At 35.8% G+C, this 20,856-nt stretch overlaps 1 protein-coding gene across 2 annotated transcripts in view; it reads left to right on the forward strand.

Moving 5' to 3' along the window:
- Window positions 1-20,856, forward strand: part of FAM185A (family with sequence similarity 185 member A) — a 49,666-nt gene that overhangs the window by 22,449 nt on the left and 6,361 nt on the right. Inside the window, exons 5-7 of one of the 2 annotated variants that reach the window (XM_079785833.1) lie at window positions 2,865-2,906; window positions 8,379-8,474; window positions 12,292-12,426. In XM_079785833.1, the coding sequence (XP_079641959.1) occupies window positions 2,865-2,906; window positions 8,379-8,474; window positions 12,292-12,426 (273 nt within the window). The remainder of the gene's footprint in view (window positions 1-2,864; window positions 2,907-8,378; window positions 8,475-12,291; window positions 12,427-20,856) is intronic. The other variant, XM_079785834.1, reaches the window with a different exon arrangement.

Here is a 20,856-nt window from a genome sequence, read left to right on the forward strand (position 1 = left end):
CTGGGAATAATTCTTTAGGGTTCCAGGCTTTGCTCTCTGAGCTCTGGGCTCCTGCCTCTGAGTCCTTCTTTTTTCATGTTATGTGACATGTGTTTGCAGCTGAGTAGTTTTCTTAGACTGCTTCCTGCCAGTAGAATTTTGTGGGTCCAATGGGCTCTTTTCATTTTTTACTGTTGCTGCTCCTGTTAGTCCACTTTGCAATGTGTTTGCTGACGTATTCCTGTCAAAAATTTTGTCAGCCTCCTGTGAATCACACTGGGGTTTATTCCACTAGATAAAAGCCATATCCAAGAATCTTTGAAAATATGGGCTTCTTCAGAGGTATTGAGGTACAATACCCTCCAGCTTTCTAGAGGGCCTGTTTGTTTGAGAGCATCTATGATCTTTTTAATCTTTTTAAAGGACTTTTTGTGTAACATTAATACTGTGAGGTACCACCCTCCATCTTTCTGGGGTCTTAATAGAAGGTTTTACAGTTACCCCCTTGGCTGTATTTTTAGGCCATGTGTGTCAATGTCCTGGAAGCCATTCTTAACTTTAGCATCTTTTGCCATCTTAAGAGACTGAGACTGGTTCTTTTTTTGTTTTAACAATTCTTTAGATTCTCTCTCTTCTCTTGCATTTTACTGTGAGCAAAAAGAAAGAAACAATAGGCATCACCTACAACACTGACTCCTTAGAAATCTTAGCTAGGTCATTCATATCATTAAGTATATTTCCTACTTTCCATATTACTGAAGGTGATAGTGTTGCTAAGTTTCTACTACTACTTAACAAGGGTCCTCCTTCCTCCAATTTCCAAAAACATTTTTCCTCACTTCCCTTTGAGCCCTCATGGGAAGCATACTAACAGTCTGTTCAGGGCAATTTAGGCCTTCTCTAACATGCTCCTCAAAATCCTTCCAACCTCTACCCAATGCCAAGTTCTAAAGCTACTCCCACATCATTAGGTATTTATTAGGGCAGCATCCCACTTTCAGCTTTCAAAATTTGCTCTAGTTACCTCTTCCATTGTTCCAAATTACCCCAAAACTTAGCAGCTGAAAGCAACATTTATTGTCTTTACAGTCTGGATGGGTCAGAAATCTGGGTGCGGCTTAACTGAGCCCTCTGCCTCAAGATCGCTCAGGGGATTGTAATTGTGGGCTCATTTGAAGATTCACTAAGGGAGAATCTACTTCCTAGCTCACTAGGTGTGGTTATTGGCAGGATTCAGTTCAGATCCTGTTAGATCAAGCATGTCAAACTCACGGCCAGCAGGCCGCATGCCTCATTTATTTAAACAAGGCATTCGGCCCATCGGCCGTGAATTGAACATGCTTGTGTTAGATGGAGGCATCTTTGAATTCTTTGCTTGTGAGCCTCTTTCTTAGGGCAGTTGACAACATGTCTAGCTGGCTTCCATCACAGCAAAAGATGGCTAGCAAGAGAGAAACCAGAATCTTTTTGTAACCTAATCTTGGAAGTAACATCCCATCATTTTTGCCCTATTTTCTTTGTCAGTAACAAATCATTAGGTCCAGTTTACACATGAGGGGAGGAAATTATACAAGGACTTGAGAGGCAGGGATTATTGTAAGCCATCTAAGCAGCTGTATGATCTTTGGCCACTATTTGCAAGTGATGGCGAATCTACATTTCCTGGATTTGAAATTAGAAGAGTATCTAGAACACACCAGTGAAATAATATTTACATTACACATTTAACAGTTTCTTTACAACCTTATAACCTACTGAGACTTGAAAATAATTTTATGAGCTTAACTTCACACAAACCACCTTTTGTTCCCACACAAATGTAACTGTTGTTCATATACTCCCATGAATTATGATGGAAAATAAGACTTTTAAGAGATTTTTGTTATCAAAGCACATCTGACTATTGGGAAATGAAATAAATGAATTCACTTACCCTAGATTAATTTTAAGGTAATAATATTCTTTTAAGTGTTGTTTTTGAATCATGGTAGAAGAGGTAATATTGTTTATACCTTCAGTATAGTAAATATGGGTAGTATGGTTCCAAAGTAATTATAATACAAACATACGCATGAAGAAATATCCTGCTATTTTTGGTATTGGAGGAGGGGGACTAGGAAGAATGGTTGCAATATCCTATACCTGTTCTGGAAAATATAATTTCATTTAAAGATGGAAACCTTTGAAGCTTTTTTCTTTGTTAGTCATAGTTCAATGGATTCATTATTGCTTCCCCAAACCTCTTTAACTCTTGGCACAGAAACCACTTTAACATATAAGCATGGCATACTGGCCTGAAAAATAACTGTTATTTTTTTCTCATAGATTATTTTAGCATTATTTGGTTCAAAACTTGACTTTGTGTGGTCTGATAAATACAGTGATATTTAGGTTGAAAATGCATAGTCAGTGTATTTAAGTAATATTTTCTTTTTTATTGTTTACATTATTATTGATATCCCATTTCTCTCTTTCTGCCCTCCTCCCCTTCCCTCTGTCCAGCACCAAACTGTGTTCTGTGTCTGTAGGTTATGCATTTATGTTCTTTGGCTAATCCCTTCACCTTCTTTCATCTAATTGATTTTTTCATTTATGGATTTTAGAAATATGATGTTTCTTTCATGTTTACCAGAATGTATGGTAGTATATTTTGTAGTTATGCTAAAAAGCTTAAAATGGAGTGGAGGAAGAGTGTGTATGGATGCCTAAAACTTTTTATTTCAGAGTTGCAACTAAATCTCTGATTGTTGTGTGATACTGAGAAAAATTGCCAATGACAAAAACTGTTATTAAATAACATTGTGGATATCCAGCCATGTTTTAGTATACACAGTTCCTTTCTAGATTAGTCCTAATATATGAAATTCTTTTTCTCTCTTTTACAGGTAATATAACATTACAAAGCAAGATGGGTAACATCACAGTAGGTATGTGCTAAGATGCTAATTGGTAAATTTTACATGCTTTTTAAAATGACTATATTTGTGGTATTTTCTTAGGGTAAATAAAGTCTACAGTTTAGCTGATGACTTGATAGGATCCTGGTGTGCAAGTTAAATATAGGCAGACCCAATGTATGAATACTGAAATTATTTCCGGAAATTTATTGGTTTATTATCCTATAAATATTGTATAATTATTGGTTTGGTACCAATCAGAATAGGGTTAGAATTCTGATTTCACCACTTTCTATACATGGGCAAATTACCTAAATTCTCTGTGCCTCAGTTTCCACACCTGAATAAGTAGAAATAATAGTACCTATTATATAGGGTTGTTGTAAGGATTAAACACAATTTGCGTGTGTGTGTGTGTGTGTGTGTGTGTGTGTGTGTGTGTGTGTATAGCAGTTTAACACAGTGTCTGACATGGTAAAAATCTATAATAATAAAAGCATAATATGCTAATTAGACCGGACAGCTGAACGACCTTCTGGACGACCTTCCTGACGAAGCCGGGGTTGCGAGGGCCGAGCCCCTTGCACGAATTTTGTGTATGGGCCTCTAGTTTAATAAATAAAAGACATTTTTATTATAGTTATTGTCCTAATCCTAGGCCAAAATTAATAGTAGTTAATAGTATATTAGACCAAAAAACTAAATCACTGCATGTGATGCTGTGCCTGCTGGAAGAAAAAGTTCAGATGTCAAGATAGTTTATATAAAACTTTCTCTATCCAAGTAGCATCTGCTTGCCTATAAGGTGAAGGCACACTCTGAGCTCTCTGAGTGGTGGTTGTTTTTTAGTCCCTAGAGGGTAGGGGGTTTGGGATGGGAAACTGGGATCTTCGTGGGGCAAAAGATATGAACTGATGGTGGTCAGTACTTTTTCATGCGCTTATTATTCATTAGTATACCTTCCTTTGTGAAATTTTGTTCATATCTTTTGCCCATTTATTTGTCTTTATTATGGAGCTGTAGGAGTTCTTTATATATCATGGGAACAAATCATTTGTCAGACATTGTATTCCTGTATTTTCTCTCAGTCTGTGCCTTGCCTGTTTATTTTTTTAATGGTAAGCAGTCAGGGACAATGAGAAGTTAGAACTGCCTTGAGACAAGTTTTTTCATTTCTATAAGCAATAATTTTATAACTAAGTGTATATTACTTGGCCCTTGGAAAAAGAGCTGGTTGTAAATTGGTAAATCTCTTTGTCTTAAATAGAATCAAATTTTATATTTTTTTGGGTTTTTTGGCAGAAAAGCTCATTTCCTCTAAACAAAATGGTTTGCTCTAGGTATTGGCACACTTTGTGTGTAAGGACCACATAGTAAATATTTTTGGCTTTCTGGCCACATAGCCTATCTGTTCTATAAAACTCTTATCATTTTAACAGAGGCAGCCATTGATAGTACACGAGTAAATGGATGTGTTTGTGTTCCAATAAACTGTTAATCAAAACAAGAGGTGGCTTTAGTTTGGTCGCCCTCTTTAGAGCCTAAAACTGTTTGTTGGTGTGATTCTGGAGAAATTTTGAGTTTTATGTCTTCTCTTTTTTTTTTTTTTTTTTGGGGGGGGGGAGGGGGTGCGTGGGGTGTTTTATGTCTTAATACCAAATGTGACAAGTGGATAATGTTTATTTGAAATCCTTGATTGGTTGATTTGTATTTTCCTTGAAAAATTTACTTCAGAAAGTTGAAGGCAGCTTTTATAACTCATGACAACCTAATTAAAGCCTACTGAGGCTCTGGCTGGGTGGCTGAGTTGGTTGGAATGTCATCCCATACACCAAAGGGGTTGCAGGTTTGATTCCTGGTCAGGGAACATACCTAGGTTACAGGTTCAATCCCTGGTAGGCATGCTTATATGGAAGGCAACCAATCCATATTCCTCTCTTTCTCTCACCCGCCCCCACTCCCACCTGTCCCTCTGTCCCTCCCTTCCTCTCTTTCTAAAAAGAAATGAAAACATATTCTCTGGTGAGGATTAAAAAGATAAAGTCTACTGAGTAACTTGGATTTTGAGAAATTGAGATGAATGGAAGCAAAACAGTTACAAAGGAACAAAAAGTGATTTGTGGGAACCTGAGAGGGAAATATGTTAGAATAGCAAGAGCTTCAAAATATTGCAATGGGTGTTAAAAAAAGGTTATATAATATTATCCAATTGGAATATTAAGAGATGAGATTAATTAGGTATTATTCTGTCTGATTTCAGGAAAATAGATTGTGTCCTCTCCAGGATTTCTTTATTAAGAAATGGTTCTTTATTTCTAGTTTAGATAATATAATTGATCAGCTTCTCAAGTAATCTCATCAGTCATTTGGATTTTGTATGTGCATTCTAATCTACCTCCCCAAACCCTGTTCTTCCTAATTTCCATAATACAGGGTTCTCTCAGAAGCTGAAGTACTATAAAAGATTTTATTATCAACACCCTGATTTTCCTTGAAATCATTTTTTAACATTGATTTTAGAGAGAGAGAGAAACATTGATTTGTTGTTCCACTTACTTATGCATTCATTGGTTGTTTCTTGAACCTGGGACCTTGGTGTATCAGGACAACGCTCTAACCAACTGAGCTACCTGGCCAGGACTGAACTCATAATTTTACAAATAATAACTTTCTTCTGGAATGCCAGGTCGTGTTCTATTTTAAAAAGGAAGAGCAGAGCTTCATAATAGATCTTGTAATGGTGGGATAGGGGTAGTAATAGAGTTGCTCACCTCACTTTACTTTCTCTGCACTATGTGGCCTCTTTTGGAAAGCATTGCTGGTAATTATATCTTTAAAAAAAGAACATCTTCATTTGGGGGAGGGGTTGCCTTGTGTGTTTTTCATAACCCCAGCCTTCTCTATGCTCCTCCCCAAATACAAAATACCTGAGCAGGACATTAATTTAGAAAACTTTACTTGAAGGGACCTTAAAATTCTGCCTTTGCAAATCCTTTAATATAAATGACTGCAGTGAAAATTATTAAGAGTCAAATTAAGGTTTATATATTTAGTCCTATATATAAAATTTGTTCCTTACTCTTATAATTAGTGGAGGTTTGGAAGTATAAGAATCAAGTTGCAAAAATTAAGAAATATCTTTGGTATTGCTGTTTCTTAGTATTTACATGTTGAAACTGGAGGTAGAATTATAAAAATTCAGAACTTTCTGAAGATGTTTGACCAATTTTTAGAGAATTCTCCTTTATCTGAAGGAAAATAGCAAAGTTTGGAATTTTAGCCTTTTAAACTTATTTGTTATTCTCTGCTATTAGCAAGGCACATATTACAAATATCTATTTCTCTGGCTGCATACAGTGTTAGCTGGTAGTTGGCATCAGTTTTTTCCTGTTGTGTGTGTAATTTTCAGGAAAATTCAGTGGTCTCTGTCAGACCAATAAGACCTTTGTCCCAAATTGTGATGAAACAAAACTATAGAGTCTACTTATTATAACACTGTCTGGACTAACAATTTCTGTTCACTTCTTTCACCCTCTAAAGCTTATTTCCCTTACGGTCTCCTCCAAGAGCTATAGCATTTCTCTATTACATGAAAGCCCAAAAATAAGAAATTCTGTGAATGAAGCCTTAATTTGACTCCTGATCGTTAATTTTTAGTTCCAATCACTTGTATTATAGAAAAGAAGTTAGTTTTTGCTACATAGCTTTTTGTATGTTTTTGCTACATAGCTTTTTCAATATGACCTTTGATTTCTCTTTTGAAAGTATATATTGAATTAAAAAAAATTTTTGATAGCCTCCAAGGGATGGGACATTATCAGAACTCAACACTGATAACATGAAAATGTAATTACTTAGTGGCTTATGATATAATTATTTATCTGTGTTTATTTCCCATTTGCATGGGGAGGAGGAGAGAAGTGAAAAGTATTATTTATAAACCACGTAAAAATTTTGTATATTTCCCCCCTAGAGAAAGCAAGAAATCAAACTAATGTTTCAAATATCTTATTTTGCTCATCTTGGGATAATGCACACATTGTGTAGTCCACATTTTTTATCGTTATATATTTTCACTTGGCTTCTTTTAGGATGCAGTAAGGGGCTTTAAAAGGAGTTTCTGTTGGTACCTCAGGAGAGAAACACTCATCTTTATCCAGCTATCCTATATTATTTATCTCTAGTGGCTTAATTTCCCAGTATTTTAATATCTTTTGACACTTAAAAAAATAAATAAATGTTGAATCACTATATTGTACACCTGAAACTAATATAATATTGTATGCCAACTATACTTAGATTTTAAAAATTGAATAAGTTTGTTCTAATAAAGGCCATTTCCAGTATAGATTAGAGGTAAATTATTATAAATTATCTTAGAGTCAGATTTTAAAGAGTTTATTCCCCAGTTGTTGTCTTTGAGTCATCTAAAATTTAAAGAAAAATGTTGCTTCCTTTTTAAGTATACAAATGTTTTTTTCTCCATATTTTATAAAAAGTATAATAGTATCATCTTTGGCATTAGTTTCATCACACTCCGTACTTACTTTGTTTCCACTTTGAAGTCATAAAAGCTCCAGATAAAATATACTTTTAAGAGGCCTCTCTAAAAAAATATGCTTTGGCTTTATCAGGGCAGTCAGAATATTCAATTAAAGGTTCAGTTGCCATGGAGAGGAGAAAGAAGAAGAAGCTACTTAGCACCGACTCTTCAACATTATGCTCTTACTTCTTTATCTCTGACTGTCTTGAACTTGATATGTTGGCTGATTGAAAATGGAAGTCATTGATGACATAAAGAAATTTGTGTGTCAAATTAGGACCATCTTAATTATGATTTTCTTTCCCTGACTTAAGGTATCTGTTCAATTCCAGAAACTTGAAAAAAAATATTTAGACATAAACAAGCTTCACTCACTCTTCAAGTGATTCCCCACCCCCATTTCTGTCTCTCTCAGAAATGCAACAAAACCTTATATAGAGTAATCTTTTACTCTGACCAGCACTTTCTAGTACTAGCAAATTTGATAAGAGGAGAAAATATGAGGTTTTAATTTTTGTTAACTTTGCTACTACTTATATGTTGACTGTACACGAGATATAGTTCTTTAGTAAAGATTGAAAGTTGATAATAAACTAAATATATCAATGATGCTTAATGATCTTGGCTGTCAAGGATTCATTGCTTGTGTACTGTCCTTCCTACACATTAGGTTTTACAGTAACATGTTTAGACAGGGTGCCTTAGATGTTTAGAGGTAAGTTATGCAGGTTACTGTAGACATAGGGATTTTTTTATTGTCTGGGCATATAATTCTAGATTTCTGTTCCTACTTTCATTTTAAAGCAGAAGATGGCATAGTTATAAGAACATTTTATAAAACCTTGCAAGATTCTTAGCTCATTATCCTAATACTGAAGCAGAGCTTTTTATTTCAAGTTTATGATTCCAGTTATTCAAATAAGAATTATTATGCTTATAGCTTTTTTCCTTCCTCCTAGATTCATCCTCTGGATGTCTAAAAGCCTCAACTCATCAGGGTGCCTTAGATGTTTATGTCAGCCAACTGGGGAAGGTGGAATTGAAATCCCATAAAGGTTAGCCAAATGGAATATTTTATTTTGACATGTGGTGTAAGGAAGATTTTACATAACATTCAGGAAACAGATGGTCAATTTATCTTATCTATGGTACTGACATAATGATTTCAAGAACATATCTTCTGATAGAAACTGATTTAAAGACTGGAATACTACTCTGTAGACCAATGATCTTAGAAACATTGGGGACAGATGGCTATGAAGACTTGACTTTCCCTTTGTAGTTCCAACAAAAATGTTATAATATAGTGATTCACTATTATTATAAAAAGTTGTAGTGTTAGTGTTTTTCAATTTAGCTTTATGTCTGAAATATAATATTCTTTGGAAAATGCTCTCTTTGGAAGCTTTTCTATGAGTCTGTACGTGGACCTTCTGAGGCCATCACTCTAGAGCAGTGATGGCGAACCTATGACACGCGTGTCAGCACTGACACGCGTAGCCATTTCTGATGACACGCAGCCGCATGCCGAGGATGAAACATTTGCTGCTCCCGAGGATGAAACATTTGCAACTAGAGTCTTGGAGTTAGTTTTTTTCCTCAAAGTGACACACTACCCGAGTTATGCTCAGTTTTTTGGCGAAGTTTGACACACCAAGCTCAAAAGGTTGCCCATCACTGCTCTAGAGTAATTATTTTCAAAATGTGAACCTGAAATAAAGGTATCACCAGGAGGGTCTTCTAAAGTGATTATTGACTTAGTCTCTTGAAGTATCAAGACTTATTATGTGGCCCTGGCCTAGTAGCTCTAATAGGCCCAGGTTGTAGATTCCATCTCCAGCCAGGGCACATATAAGAAGCAACTAGTGAATGCATAAATAAGAGAAATAACAAGTCAATTTCTCTCTCTCTCTCTCTTTCTCCCCCTCCCCCAGTCTCTCTTTCTCTCTCCCTCTCTCCCCATTCCTTTCTCTGAAATTAATTAATTAATTAAAAGCTTATTTTGTTTTTCCTTCTATAATCTTATTTCAAATAACTTATTCTAAGCGTCCAGGTCTTTCATTAAAAGTGGTACACTTTTTAGTCATCTGAAGACTGTACATGAACATGCACACATGCATGCTGGCAAGTGGCTTGGGTACTTGGAGTAACTTGGCCATAGGGCTGAAGTGGCCTGTGCAGGAAGTTAAGAACCATAGCTCTGTATAAAAAACTTTTAAAAATAAAGTCTAGAAGCTCTTATATATTGGCCAGAACAGGGCTATGTGTATAACAAGGAAAATACTTCCTTACAGAAACCAGTTGTTCCTGCTGTTGGTAATTTCTTTCCCACATTGGTTTAATACTTTTTCTTTTTTTTTTTGTCAATGAGGCTCACTTGTCAGAGTGTCAAAATAAAACTACAATTGCAGAGATCTGAAACTGAAGTTATTGCTGACAGGTGTGATTTGATTTCTCAAGATCAATTTTTTCCCCTTTAAATCATACCATGTTCTAGCTAAATTTCTAAGAGCTTCATTAATGCTATTTAGTGTATTTTGTGAGTGCCATAAAAGTCATATAATTGCATTTGAAAAGGAGAAGAAAACCTACAATGACTGCATTTAATGTAACTAGTAACAGAGTAAAAGCTCTTACACGAAAGTTTTTTCCTGTTGTGTATGGATGGGCAGAAAGGTAAAAACATTGTTAATCTTCATCCACTTGAAATATTTTTCAGTGTTATTTAGAATGTTGATTAGGATTACAGTTTTGTGTTTTCTGCGACTGAAACCATGTTACTGGCAGAAGCTTATTTTAGGTCTCTTTAATTCTCACTAATTTGGTAACAGTGACTTTTCAGAGTAATGGAAACTTAATTGGGATTTTGTTGCTTAATGGTTAGTAAAGACATCTGGAATCCTTTCCAACTCTACCACTGTCTTGCTGTAGGGTTCAAGAGCCACTTGAGTCTCCTAGTTTTTCAACATTTGTCATGTGAAAAAGAATGTTATAATGCTTGTTTTCTCTCTCCCTATGAATATCAACATGGGAACTTACTAATTCATTCAGAAAGGCTGAGTTTACGCTTGAGAGTCAGGCCTGCATCTGAATACTGACTTTTATACTTAAAATTTGTCCTTAACAAAACCACTAATCTCAATATAGTATGCCTTCAATAAATGATGCTGTTAGTATTAGTTTTAATACTAACTTTTGAATTTTTCAAAGAACGGTATTGATGTTGATAACCATGAAGCAGTTAATGAAGTGAAAAGAGGTTGAAGATATAACAACTTTCCTTTCTAAAAAAAAACACAAAAAACAAAAAACCCCAGATCGTGTTAAAGAGGGGACATTTGGGAGTTTTCAAGTCATGAGATTTCTTCATTTGCAAACAGTCATGGAGTATTGGTAGTGATGGTTTTGTTTTTAAAGGGTGTATCGAGATGGGGGTAATGCTGTTTGCATTGCTTAACATTTTTAAAGCTCACAGATTCACGATCCCTTTATTCATTTAAGAACAGAAAAAAATGATCACATTTGATGTATTTAGAGACACAAAGTACCCAGAAGGTTTTTAAAGTTTGTTATTTTCTTTTTAAAATATGTTTGATAGATAAACATGTCTTTTCCATTCATCTGGAAATTTTTCAGGGTTTTTTTTTCTAAAGTTCTCATATTTGTTGTTCTGGGGAATCTCCTGTCAGTAGTTTACATTTAAACTTTGAAAAGCAATTTGTTTTTTAAATAAAATAAACCAGTTTTAGTGATATGCTTTGTTACCCCTTTTTTTGCAGGAGTATATATTAGAGTTCATCAGTCTTATCCCAAACTTGCAGCTCTAGTTAGGAAGGCTAACAGGATATGAAATTACTTACGGAAACGTAAGCTGATGTTAACCAAACTAGGAGGCAAACAATGACCCATAAATAAATGCATTCTAGAAAGAATCTTTAAAATATTCACAATGGATGTCATTCTGTCTTGTTCACAGAGCTGAGGTTAATGTTTTATGGCAGGGGCCTCTTTTTTGATATATGAGAAACAGAGAAAGAAAAAGTTCTGAAAGAGGACTGTGCGGATGAGTTTGCACTGCAACCCACGTCATTGTTTCAAAAATGATTCCTTAGCTAACGAGATACTTTTTCTTATTTCTTCCTTTAGATGCTTGAATTACTACAAGATTATAATGGGAATAAAGTTGAGTGTCTTGCCCTAGGTACCCAAAGACTGTAATCCATTGAAAAGAAACAGTTAAAATTCAAATATTCTCTTTTTTTTATTGTTATCCCCCTGGCCCCTACAAGGTATAACTGAAAGCATAAGACCTCAAGGTTCTAGTTGTGTTACAATGGTCATTGCGTCACAAGTTTTGTAATACAATGAGGTTGCATAGCAGCAGTGTGTGAAATCCCACAGTGGTTAAGAGCATGGGCTTTGTTGTCACTGAACTGGATCTAGATTCTAACACTAGCTCTAATGGGAACTTTAGTTCTCATCTGTAAAATGAGGATTATAATAATACCTCATAATGTTGGTATGGAGATTTAAAGAAATAATGTGATTAAGGTATAATTACATTATACCTTAGTAAATACTCAATTAATGATAAATCCTTTCTACAAGCTTCATGTGTAATAAACCACTCACTTTTCTGTGATGAGAGCTTTTGGCAAAAGAAATAGTTCACACTGTTCTAGTAACTCACACTTTTGACAGAAGTTACTGTTAATGCCTTGGGAGTAAGAAAACGTTGACATCCCCCGACCTCCATGAGTAAGGAGAAGACAGTGTACCAGGAGCAGTGCTACCCATTCATTAATTTTTGTAATAGGCTCTAGTACTTTTGATTTCTTTGCATAAACAAGCTTTCTTATAAACTTATTACAGGCTCTGTTCTTGTCAAGGTCCCATCTTCTCTTCAAGTTTATTTACAGTTATCAGGAAAAGAGGTCAATGTGAGCTCAGAAGTCCATGTACAAGAGATGGCCGAAACTCATAAAGATGATGGTGTAATAATTACTGGTAAGGAGGCTACATTTTACTGTGTAAGATGAATAATCATTGTCCATACATAAATAGAAATATGGCATGCTTAATTTCAGTTTTAGTCTTTTATTCTTCTCCATTGTCACATTTTGGTGTTTTGACACTTTTCCCCCCTGCTTATCGGTGACATAATGCAGACATTTTGTTTGGGATACTCACCAGTCCTATTATTGGTTAAAATTGATTAAAATTTTTTTTATCTTGAAGAGATATTTGCAAACCATGTTTATAGCAGCATTGTTCACTGTAGCCAAGAGGTAGGAGCAACCCATATGTCTATTGATGGACGAATGGGTAAATGAAATGTGGTATATACTACATACAGTGGAATTAAAAAGGAAGAAAGTCCTGTCATATGTTACAACATGAATAAACCTTGAAGACATGCTCAGTGAATTCAGCCAGTCATGAAAAGGCAACTACTGTATGATTCACTATATGAGATATCTAAAGGAGTCAGATTCATAAAACATGAAAGAAGGGGAGAGGGAGAATGGGGAGCTATACAATGAGTATAGAGTTTCAGTTTTGCAAGATGAAAAAGTTCTGGAGATCTGTTGCACAACAGTGTAAATATACTTACCACTACTGAACTGTAAACATAAAAATGGTTAAGATGATACATTTTATGTTACGTGTTTTTACCTCAATTTAAAATTTTAAAAATCATTAAAAACATTTTTTTCTGGCACTACTGCTTTCTAATTCTTGGACTTAAAAATCAACTAAATACATATAATGCAAGATTTAAAGTTAACTTTGTATGATTAGAATAAATAGGAATTTGGTTTGGTATTATGCACTTCGAAAACTTGTTCTTTTAGTATAACAAATTCTCAGTCCTAGAAATGTGAATAGCTTTACACATTTTTCCTAATTACCTCTGGCTCTATTGATCACTGATACTACTTTTAAAATTATTTATTGTATAGATAATACATATACATACTTAAAAAAAACTAATGCTGGTGAGGTTTTCCTTTAAATCTTAGCAGCATGAAAAAAAAAAAAAAGAAAGTGTGTGGTGGCACTGGCTGTGGAGTGTCTTCATAAGATCAAGCTTCAGTTTTAAATATTTTTTTGTATGTTAAGAAAGCTGTCTGTTAGAAGTCATAGAATATTAACAAAAGTCATAATAATAATAAAAATAATACCCATACACTCTCAGATCTAAATCATTGCATATAAATGGGCAACTCTTAGTTAGATGATGAAAATTTAAGTGTATTAAATGTGATAAGAATCAACTTCTTGTGTTCTAATCTCAAGTTTGATAAGGAGCCAACAGAATTATCATTTTTTGGCCCCATAATCTAAAGATAATACAAATTTGTTTAACAGTGTTCCAAATGTCAGTGTAATCAATTATTTTATATATGTTAAGAATGTTTGAATTGTAAATTAAAGTTAGTTTGTCATTTTTTTATTCTGTTACTCATAAATCATGAGTAATTTAGATTTCATTTTAATTCCATTTTAAAGTTCCATTCTCATCACTTCAGCCATTAAATCATTTAAGAACACTTATTAGTTCTGTCATTGGATAAAATCGGTATCTGCAGACCAGATCTCTTTATTAACTTCTTGCCCATTTCTACTCTGCTAAACCAACAACTTAATATATTTAAAAATAAACAGTATCTTTCCCTAGTCTAGCTCTTCCTCCTGTTGTCTTCTGTATTTTCCTTCGCTTGGTTAGTCAATCACGCAACAAGCATTTATTGAGTCAGGCACTATGAGAAACTAGGAGTGCAACGCTGACAAGGTATGGTCTGTCTGCCATCAGAGGAACTTATATTCTAGAGAGGCAAAACAAATCAGTGAATACAATAAAGTGGGAAAATATTGCAATAGAGTTATGTACAGGGTACTGTAAGAGCATGTAGGTGACACATCTAAATTAGACTAGCACTGTGAGTTTAAGAAAATGAGAGCAGCCCATTGTAGCTAGAGTACAGACAGTAAGTGGAAGAGTGGCATAAAAGGAGGCTAGGGAGTTGGGAAGGGGGTCAGATCACATAGGGCTGATTTGAATTTTATGCAAAATGCATTGCCAAGACAGTGAAAGGTTTTAATCTGGGGTTCACATAGTCAGATCTGTATATTGGAAAGAATGTTGAGTGGAGAAAGCTAAGAGAAGACAATGGTGGAATGAACAAAAAGCTAATTAGCAGCAGGTTACTGCAGTAATTCAGGAGAAAGATTCAGTGGCCTGGACTTCACAATGATCTGTTAAATTCAACATGTAAATTAACCTTCAACAAGTTTTGGCTGAAGAAATAGATAAATGGATGCTATGAGGAAAATGCATGCTTATCTCATTGGTTATCATGAAGCTTCTCAGCCTATTTAGTTCTTTTTGTGTGTTATTTGTTATTATGTCTTACACTCTAGCCCTACTTCTTAAACCAGGAAGGTTCAAATTGCAGAATAAATTTTATTTCCTGTTCATAGTGCAAGATTCTAGGTACTGATCAGCAGACTTCTTTTTTAGAGTAGCAAATGATATACTATGCAGTTGGGCCTCAGATGGATCTGTAGGTTGTCACGGATATTAGATTCAATCCGTTAGAGTGATAGTACAGAAGGACCTCAGATAAATACAGAGCAGTCTTGTTTTGGAGAGAGCTGTATGAACAAGTGATTGGATTTAGAGAAACTTTCATAATCCATTTTGATTCTAAAACTGTTTGGTGCCCAAAAGGCCACAGACCTTACTTATCAAGTGAATGGAATGTTTTAAGAGGCCTAGAAAATTAGGGCTGATTGCTTTTTCTGTGGGTATTTTCAATCTGAAACCCAATTTTGGAAATAATGGAAGCTTTACATGTGAATTATTATAGGCAGCTGAACTTATCTCATCTGGGTCTTTCTTACAGAGCCTATGAAGCATAGCAATGGAAATACCCTCTCTGCTAAGAGGTCTGGATTTGTATCTGTAGCATGACTTCTGCAAGAAGCCATGCCATAAAGTTTATCCTGAGGGTTCAGGCTTCCCACAGGGTTTGATGTTCAGCCCTGTAGTTTTATTTGATTTCCTGCTTCCTGTTTTCTCTTGCTGCTGCTGTCACTGGTAAATAAGATACATCGTATGATTTACAAGTATTATATGCTATTTTGATTCAAAAGAAAGCCTGGGACTCTCAGGCTAAAATATTTTCCTACTAAAAAGATGTACGTGTGTATTCTTTGGGATGCATTCTCTAATTCTTATAAGTTCTTGGTTCTAACTTTCTTCTCTATCCATATATGGCAAATTCAACTGATGGTGCATGGTAGGTAGGTAGGTTTACTGGTAGGTAAGATATATCTAGGAAGCTGACTTCTCTGTTAGGTTTTAAACTTTGTTCATCAACTTAGATATGAAATCTCACTGTGAAATTCCAAGCCCCAAAAAATGCCTGTGGTACAAAGTCTTTTAAATCATTTTTTATTTTCGATTACAGTTGCCATACATTATTATATTAGTTTCAGGTGTATATCCCAGTGATTAGGCATTACTTAACTTAAGTGATCATCCCAATAAATCTTGCACCTGACACCATATACTATAGTATTCGAATATTATTGACTATATTCCCTATGCTGTACTTTACATTCCCATGACTATTCTGTAACAACCAATTTTTACTTCTTAATTCTTTCACCTTTTTTTGCCAATTCCATCTGGCAACCGTCAAAATGTTCTCTGTATCTGTGGTCTGTTTCTGTTTTGCTTATTTGTTTATTTTGTTTTTAGGTTCACTTGTTGATAGATATGTATTTATTACCATTTTATTGTTGTATTTTTTATCTTCTTAAAAAAGACCCTTTAACATCTATAATCATAAAAGGATAATAATCTAATTAGACCAGACGTCTTTCAGATGTCATTCCGGACATCGTTCCTGACGAAGCTGAGGCTGGAGGGAAGCCAGCCAGGTCCTGGGTGCCTGCGGGTGGCCCGAGGGTCTTGGGTGCCTTCTGGCAGCCGGAGAGGGAAGCCTGGGTCCTGGGTGCAGGAGGGAAGCCAGTGCTGGCAGCTGGGGGGAAGGAAGGCCTACTCTTGCACAAATTTTTGTGCATCGTGCCTCTAGTTTCGTATAATGCTGGTTTGGTGATGATGAACTCCTTTAGCTTTTTCTTTTCTGGGAAGTTCTTTATCTGCTCTTGGATTCTAAATGATAGCTTTGCAGGGTAGAGTAATGTTGGTTGTAGATCCTTGTTTTTCATCACTTTGAATATTTCTTGCCAGTCCCTTCTGACCTGCAAAGTTTCTTTTGAGAAATCAGCTTACAGTCTGGTTTAAGATCTTATGGGAGCTCCCTTGTAGGTTTTCTCTTGCTGCTTTAAAGATTCTCTCTCTGTTTTAACCTTTTGCTTTTTAATTATGATGTGTCTTGGTATAGGCCTCTTTGGATTCATCTTGTTTGGAACTGTCTTTGCTTTCTTGACTTGTATGTCTATTTCCTTCACCAAGTTTGGGAAGTTTTCAGTCATTATTTTTTCAAATAGGTTTTCAATGTTTTGCTCTATCTCTTCTTCTGGCACCCCCATGATGTGAATGTTGGTAGGTTTAAAGTTGTCCTAGAGGCTCCTTACACTATCCTCACTTTTTTAATCCTTTTTTCTTTTTGCTGTTCTGAGTGGGTATTGTTTGCTTCCTTATATTCCAAATTGCTGGTTTGATTCTCAGCTTCATCTACTTTACTGTTGATTCCCTATAAATTACTCTATTTCAGTTAGTGTATTCTTCATTTCTGACTGATTCTTATTTATGCTATTGAAATTCTCAATTAACCGAGTGTCCTTATAACCAGTGTTTTGATCTCTTCATCTTGTCGATTGCTTGTCTCCATTTTGTTTAGTTCTCTTTTCTGGAGTTTGTTCTATTCTTTCATTTGGGCCATGCTTCTTCATTTCCTCATTTTAGCAGCCTCCCTGTGTTTGTTTCTGTGTGTTAGATAGAGCTGCTATGTCTCCTACGCGTGATAGAGTGGCCTAATGTAGTAGGTGTCTTGTAGGATCTAGTGGCACAGCCTCCCCAATCACCCAGGCTGGGTACTTGAGGTGTACCTCCTGTTGTAGATGAGCCTTGATTGCTGTTGACATGTCAGTGGAAGGTATTTATCCAGGCCAATCAGCTGTAAGGACTGGCTCTGACCACTGACCTCCTACCACCGTAGTGGATCAGCTATGCTGGGGCACACCACACAGAATAGGGCTTACATCAGCATGGCTCTGGTGCCCCCTGAGTCCATCCCTTGAGTGTGTTGCTTTTGGAGTTGGTTGGATGGTGGTGCTTCAACGTGGTCACAGCCTAGATATCCCTCCTGATTTTTATCTGCCACACATGGGTGTGGGACCAGCCCATCTTTGTCTCTGCCCCTCCTACCAGTCTCAATATAGCTGCTTTAATTCTGTAGTTGTAGGACTTCAATTCAGCTTGATTACAGGCGTTCTGAATAATGGTTGTTTTGTAGTTTAGTTGTAATTTTGATGTGGTTGTGGAAAGAGGCAAGTACCGTGTTTACCTATCTTGACTAGAAGTCCAAAGTTCTTTTCTCTTAAAGCTCCCAATTTAGGTGTTTAGAGATTATTAGAAAGCGTATTGCCAGCCAAATGATTGTTATTTGTCATAGACATAATAGAGAAGGTGGTACTACTGGTTTTACTTTATTTTAGTCAAACTAAATGTAAACCATATAAAAATAAATTCATTTAGGATCAAAATCAAATTAGAAGAGATTTCTCATTCAGCTAGTTTTTAGTTGGAATAGTTATACATTTATGGCATCATGATTTATGATGGAAAACTGGTTTGTGGGTTAGAAAAGAGGTTGAAATGGGATTATGCCCAGAGGATGGCACTTACAAGATCTAGAGAAACTTTTTTCTCTCCAAATGGGAAAATAATTCAGTCTTTTGATACAACTTGTAGAAATATATATATTTTTAAGAATATTCTGAAGTTTGGTTTTCTCTAAGCTTATAGAACATGGATTTGTCAGTCATGTAGATAGATGTACTTCAGGATGACTTAGATGGAATTTAGTAATAGAATGAAGAATGCTGTCGACTCATGGCTGCTTAAAAATACTTCGACAGAGAGTTAATGTAGGAACTGTTTTCAGTCATTCATGCTTTTATGGCGTTTTTGTTTCCCCAGCATTTTGTAAAGTATAAGATCCTGGGAGTATCATAGATAATTAAACATCAACTTTGTTAACATTTACCCAAAAAAAGGACAGGTTTTGTTTCTACTCATCTGCAGACTTTATATGTAAGGCCAGATAGTAAATATGTTACATTTTGAAGGCTACATATGGTTTCTGTTACATATTCTTTTGTTTTTTTTTTATAGCCATTTAAAAATGTAAAAGTCAGTCTTACCTCTTTGACCATAAAAAAACAGACCTCAGGCCAAATTTGGCTATGGTTTGCTGACCACTAGACAAGAGACCAAAGAACATGCACCAAACATAGAGCATTTCAATTCTGTTTGTAATGCCTGGAGTTTTGTTTGTTTGGTTTTGGTTTTGTATTTATTTTGGTCATTCATGAAATACTGAACCACAGCCAAATCATACCCTGAATGAACTCTTCCCAGTTGTGAACTAAAAATGATTTGTGCACATAAAAGTGTAATTGTGTAAAATTTAATAAACAACACAGCAACAGAAGATATATGATGGCAAATAAAAACATGTTCAACACACTAGCCATTAGTGAAGTGCTAATTAAAAACAGAATGCGATACTACTACCTACATAGTAGAATGGCTAAAATGAAAAATACAAATAATACCAAATGCTGGCAAGGATGTGAAGAGACTGGGTCTCTCCTACATTGTCATTGGGAATGTAAAGTGATATAGCCACTCTAGCATTCAGTTTGTCAGTTTGTTAAAAAACTAAACGTGAAACTATCATATGACCTAGCGATTACAATCCTGGGCATTTATCTTGGAGGAATGAAACAATGTTTGCATAAAAACCTTTACACAAATATTCATAGCTTTATTTGTAATAGCCAAAGCTGAAAATGATTGAAATATACTTCTACCAGTAAATGGTTAAACAAACAGTGGTATGTTTATATAATGGACAACTGTTCAACAATAAAAAGGAATAATTTATTGATATATACAACTTGGATGAAATTTAAGGGAATGACGCTGAGTGAAAAAGTCAATCTCAAAATGTTACATACTGAATAATTCCATTTATATAACACTAGAGGCCCAGTGCACGAATTCATGCACATTGAGAGGAAATTAATTAGAAGGAATATTTTAATATCGCTATTCGCCCTTTCTCTATAATAGAAGTGTCAACCAAATTCAGGATCAACAATGGCAGATGGAAACACATGCGTGCGATTGGCGCCAGTGAGAGCTTTATATACACTGAGTGGCCAGATTATTATGATCTCTGAACGCATAATAATCTGGCCACTCAGTGTATATCCTATATAATAAAAGGCTAATATGCAAATTGTCCCCTTGATCAGGAGTTCGACCAGCAGGCAGGCCGGCCAACTGCCCATGTCCACTCTCCTTGGCCAGGCTGGCCAGACCCCACCCATGCACGAATTCATGCACCGGGCCTCCAATACACACACACACACACACACACACACACACACACACTGAGTGGCCAGATTATTATGCGTTCAGCGATCATAATAACCTGGCCACTCAGTGTATATAGATAAACTTGCTTAATTAGACCTGCTTTCTGATTTAGCTAAACTTTTTCCAGCCCAATTCTCTTTCAGGTAATTATTAGCAACTCAGAAGTAAATATCACATGAAGCAGATTATTACTGTAGATCACGCAGAGAGAACAAAGGGTAAAATATTTAACTGCAGCAGTGTTTGACTATATTCTGCAGTGAGAAAACCTGAAGTCATTTTCAAAGTCCACCATTTCTTCTTTTCAGTCGGGTCAAATTTCTAAGCTTTCTAAATCTCCGTTTTCCAGCTAATGAAAAGAAAATAGGATTCCACTGAGTCTCCTATCTACCTACTCCAGGACTTCTGTGAGGATCAAATGAGATGAGGCACAGGAAAATGCTTTAGACATTTGATTAAAGTGTGAAATGTTTGCACCTGGCTATAAAGCAAGTCGTTTTTCTGGGCTGAAGAAACTGCAAGGAGGCTAGTCGCTAGGGAGAGGAAGCTGGACGTTGCTATGTAACATCATTACCCTGCGCCCACAGCCACCATTTCGGGCTGGGCTGTGGGCTGCATTTTGCACCATGGGGTCTCAGCAGGGTCAAATGTCATTTAGTCGGCTATAGCTTGAGGGTGGTGGTAGGGCCTGTGTCCCACTTGTGGGAAGCCGAGTGTTGCTTTGTGTGTGCCAGGTCTGTGGTGCCATTTCTCTGTAAATGACCAAGGTGCGTCCCGGCAGCTCCTGCATT

The sequence above is a fragment of the Cnephaeus nilssonii genome (assembly GCF_951640355.1).
Source record: "Cnephaeus nilssonii genome assembly, chromosome: 12".
NCBI lineage: Eukaryota > Metazoa > Chordata > Mammalia > Chiroptera > Vespertilionidae > Cnephaeus > Cnephaeus nilssonii.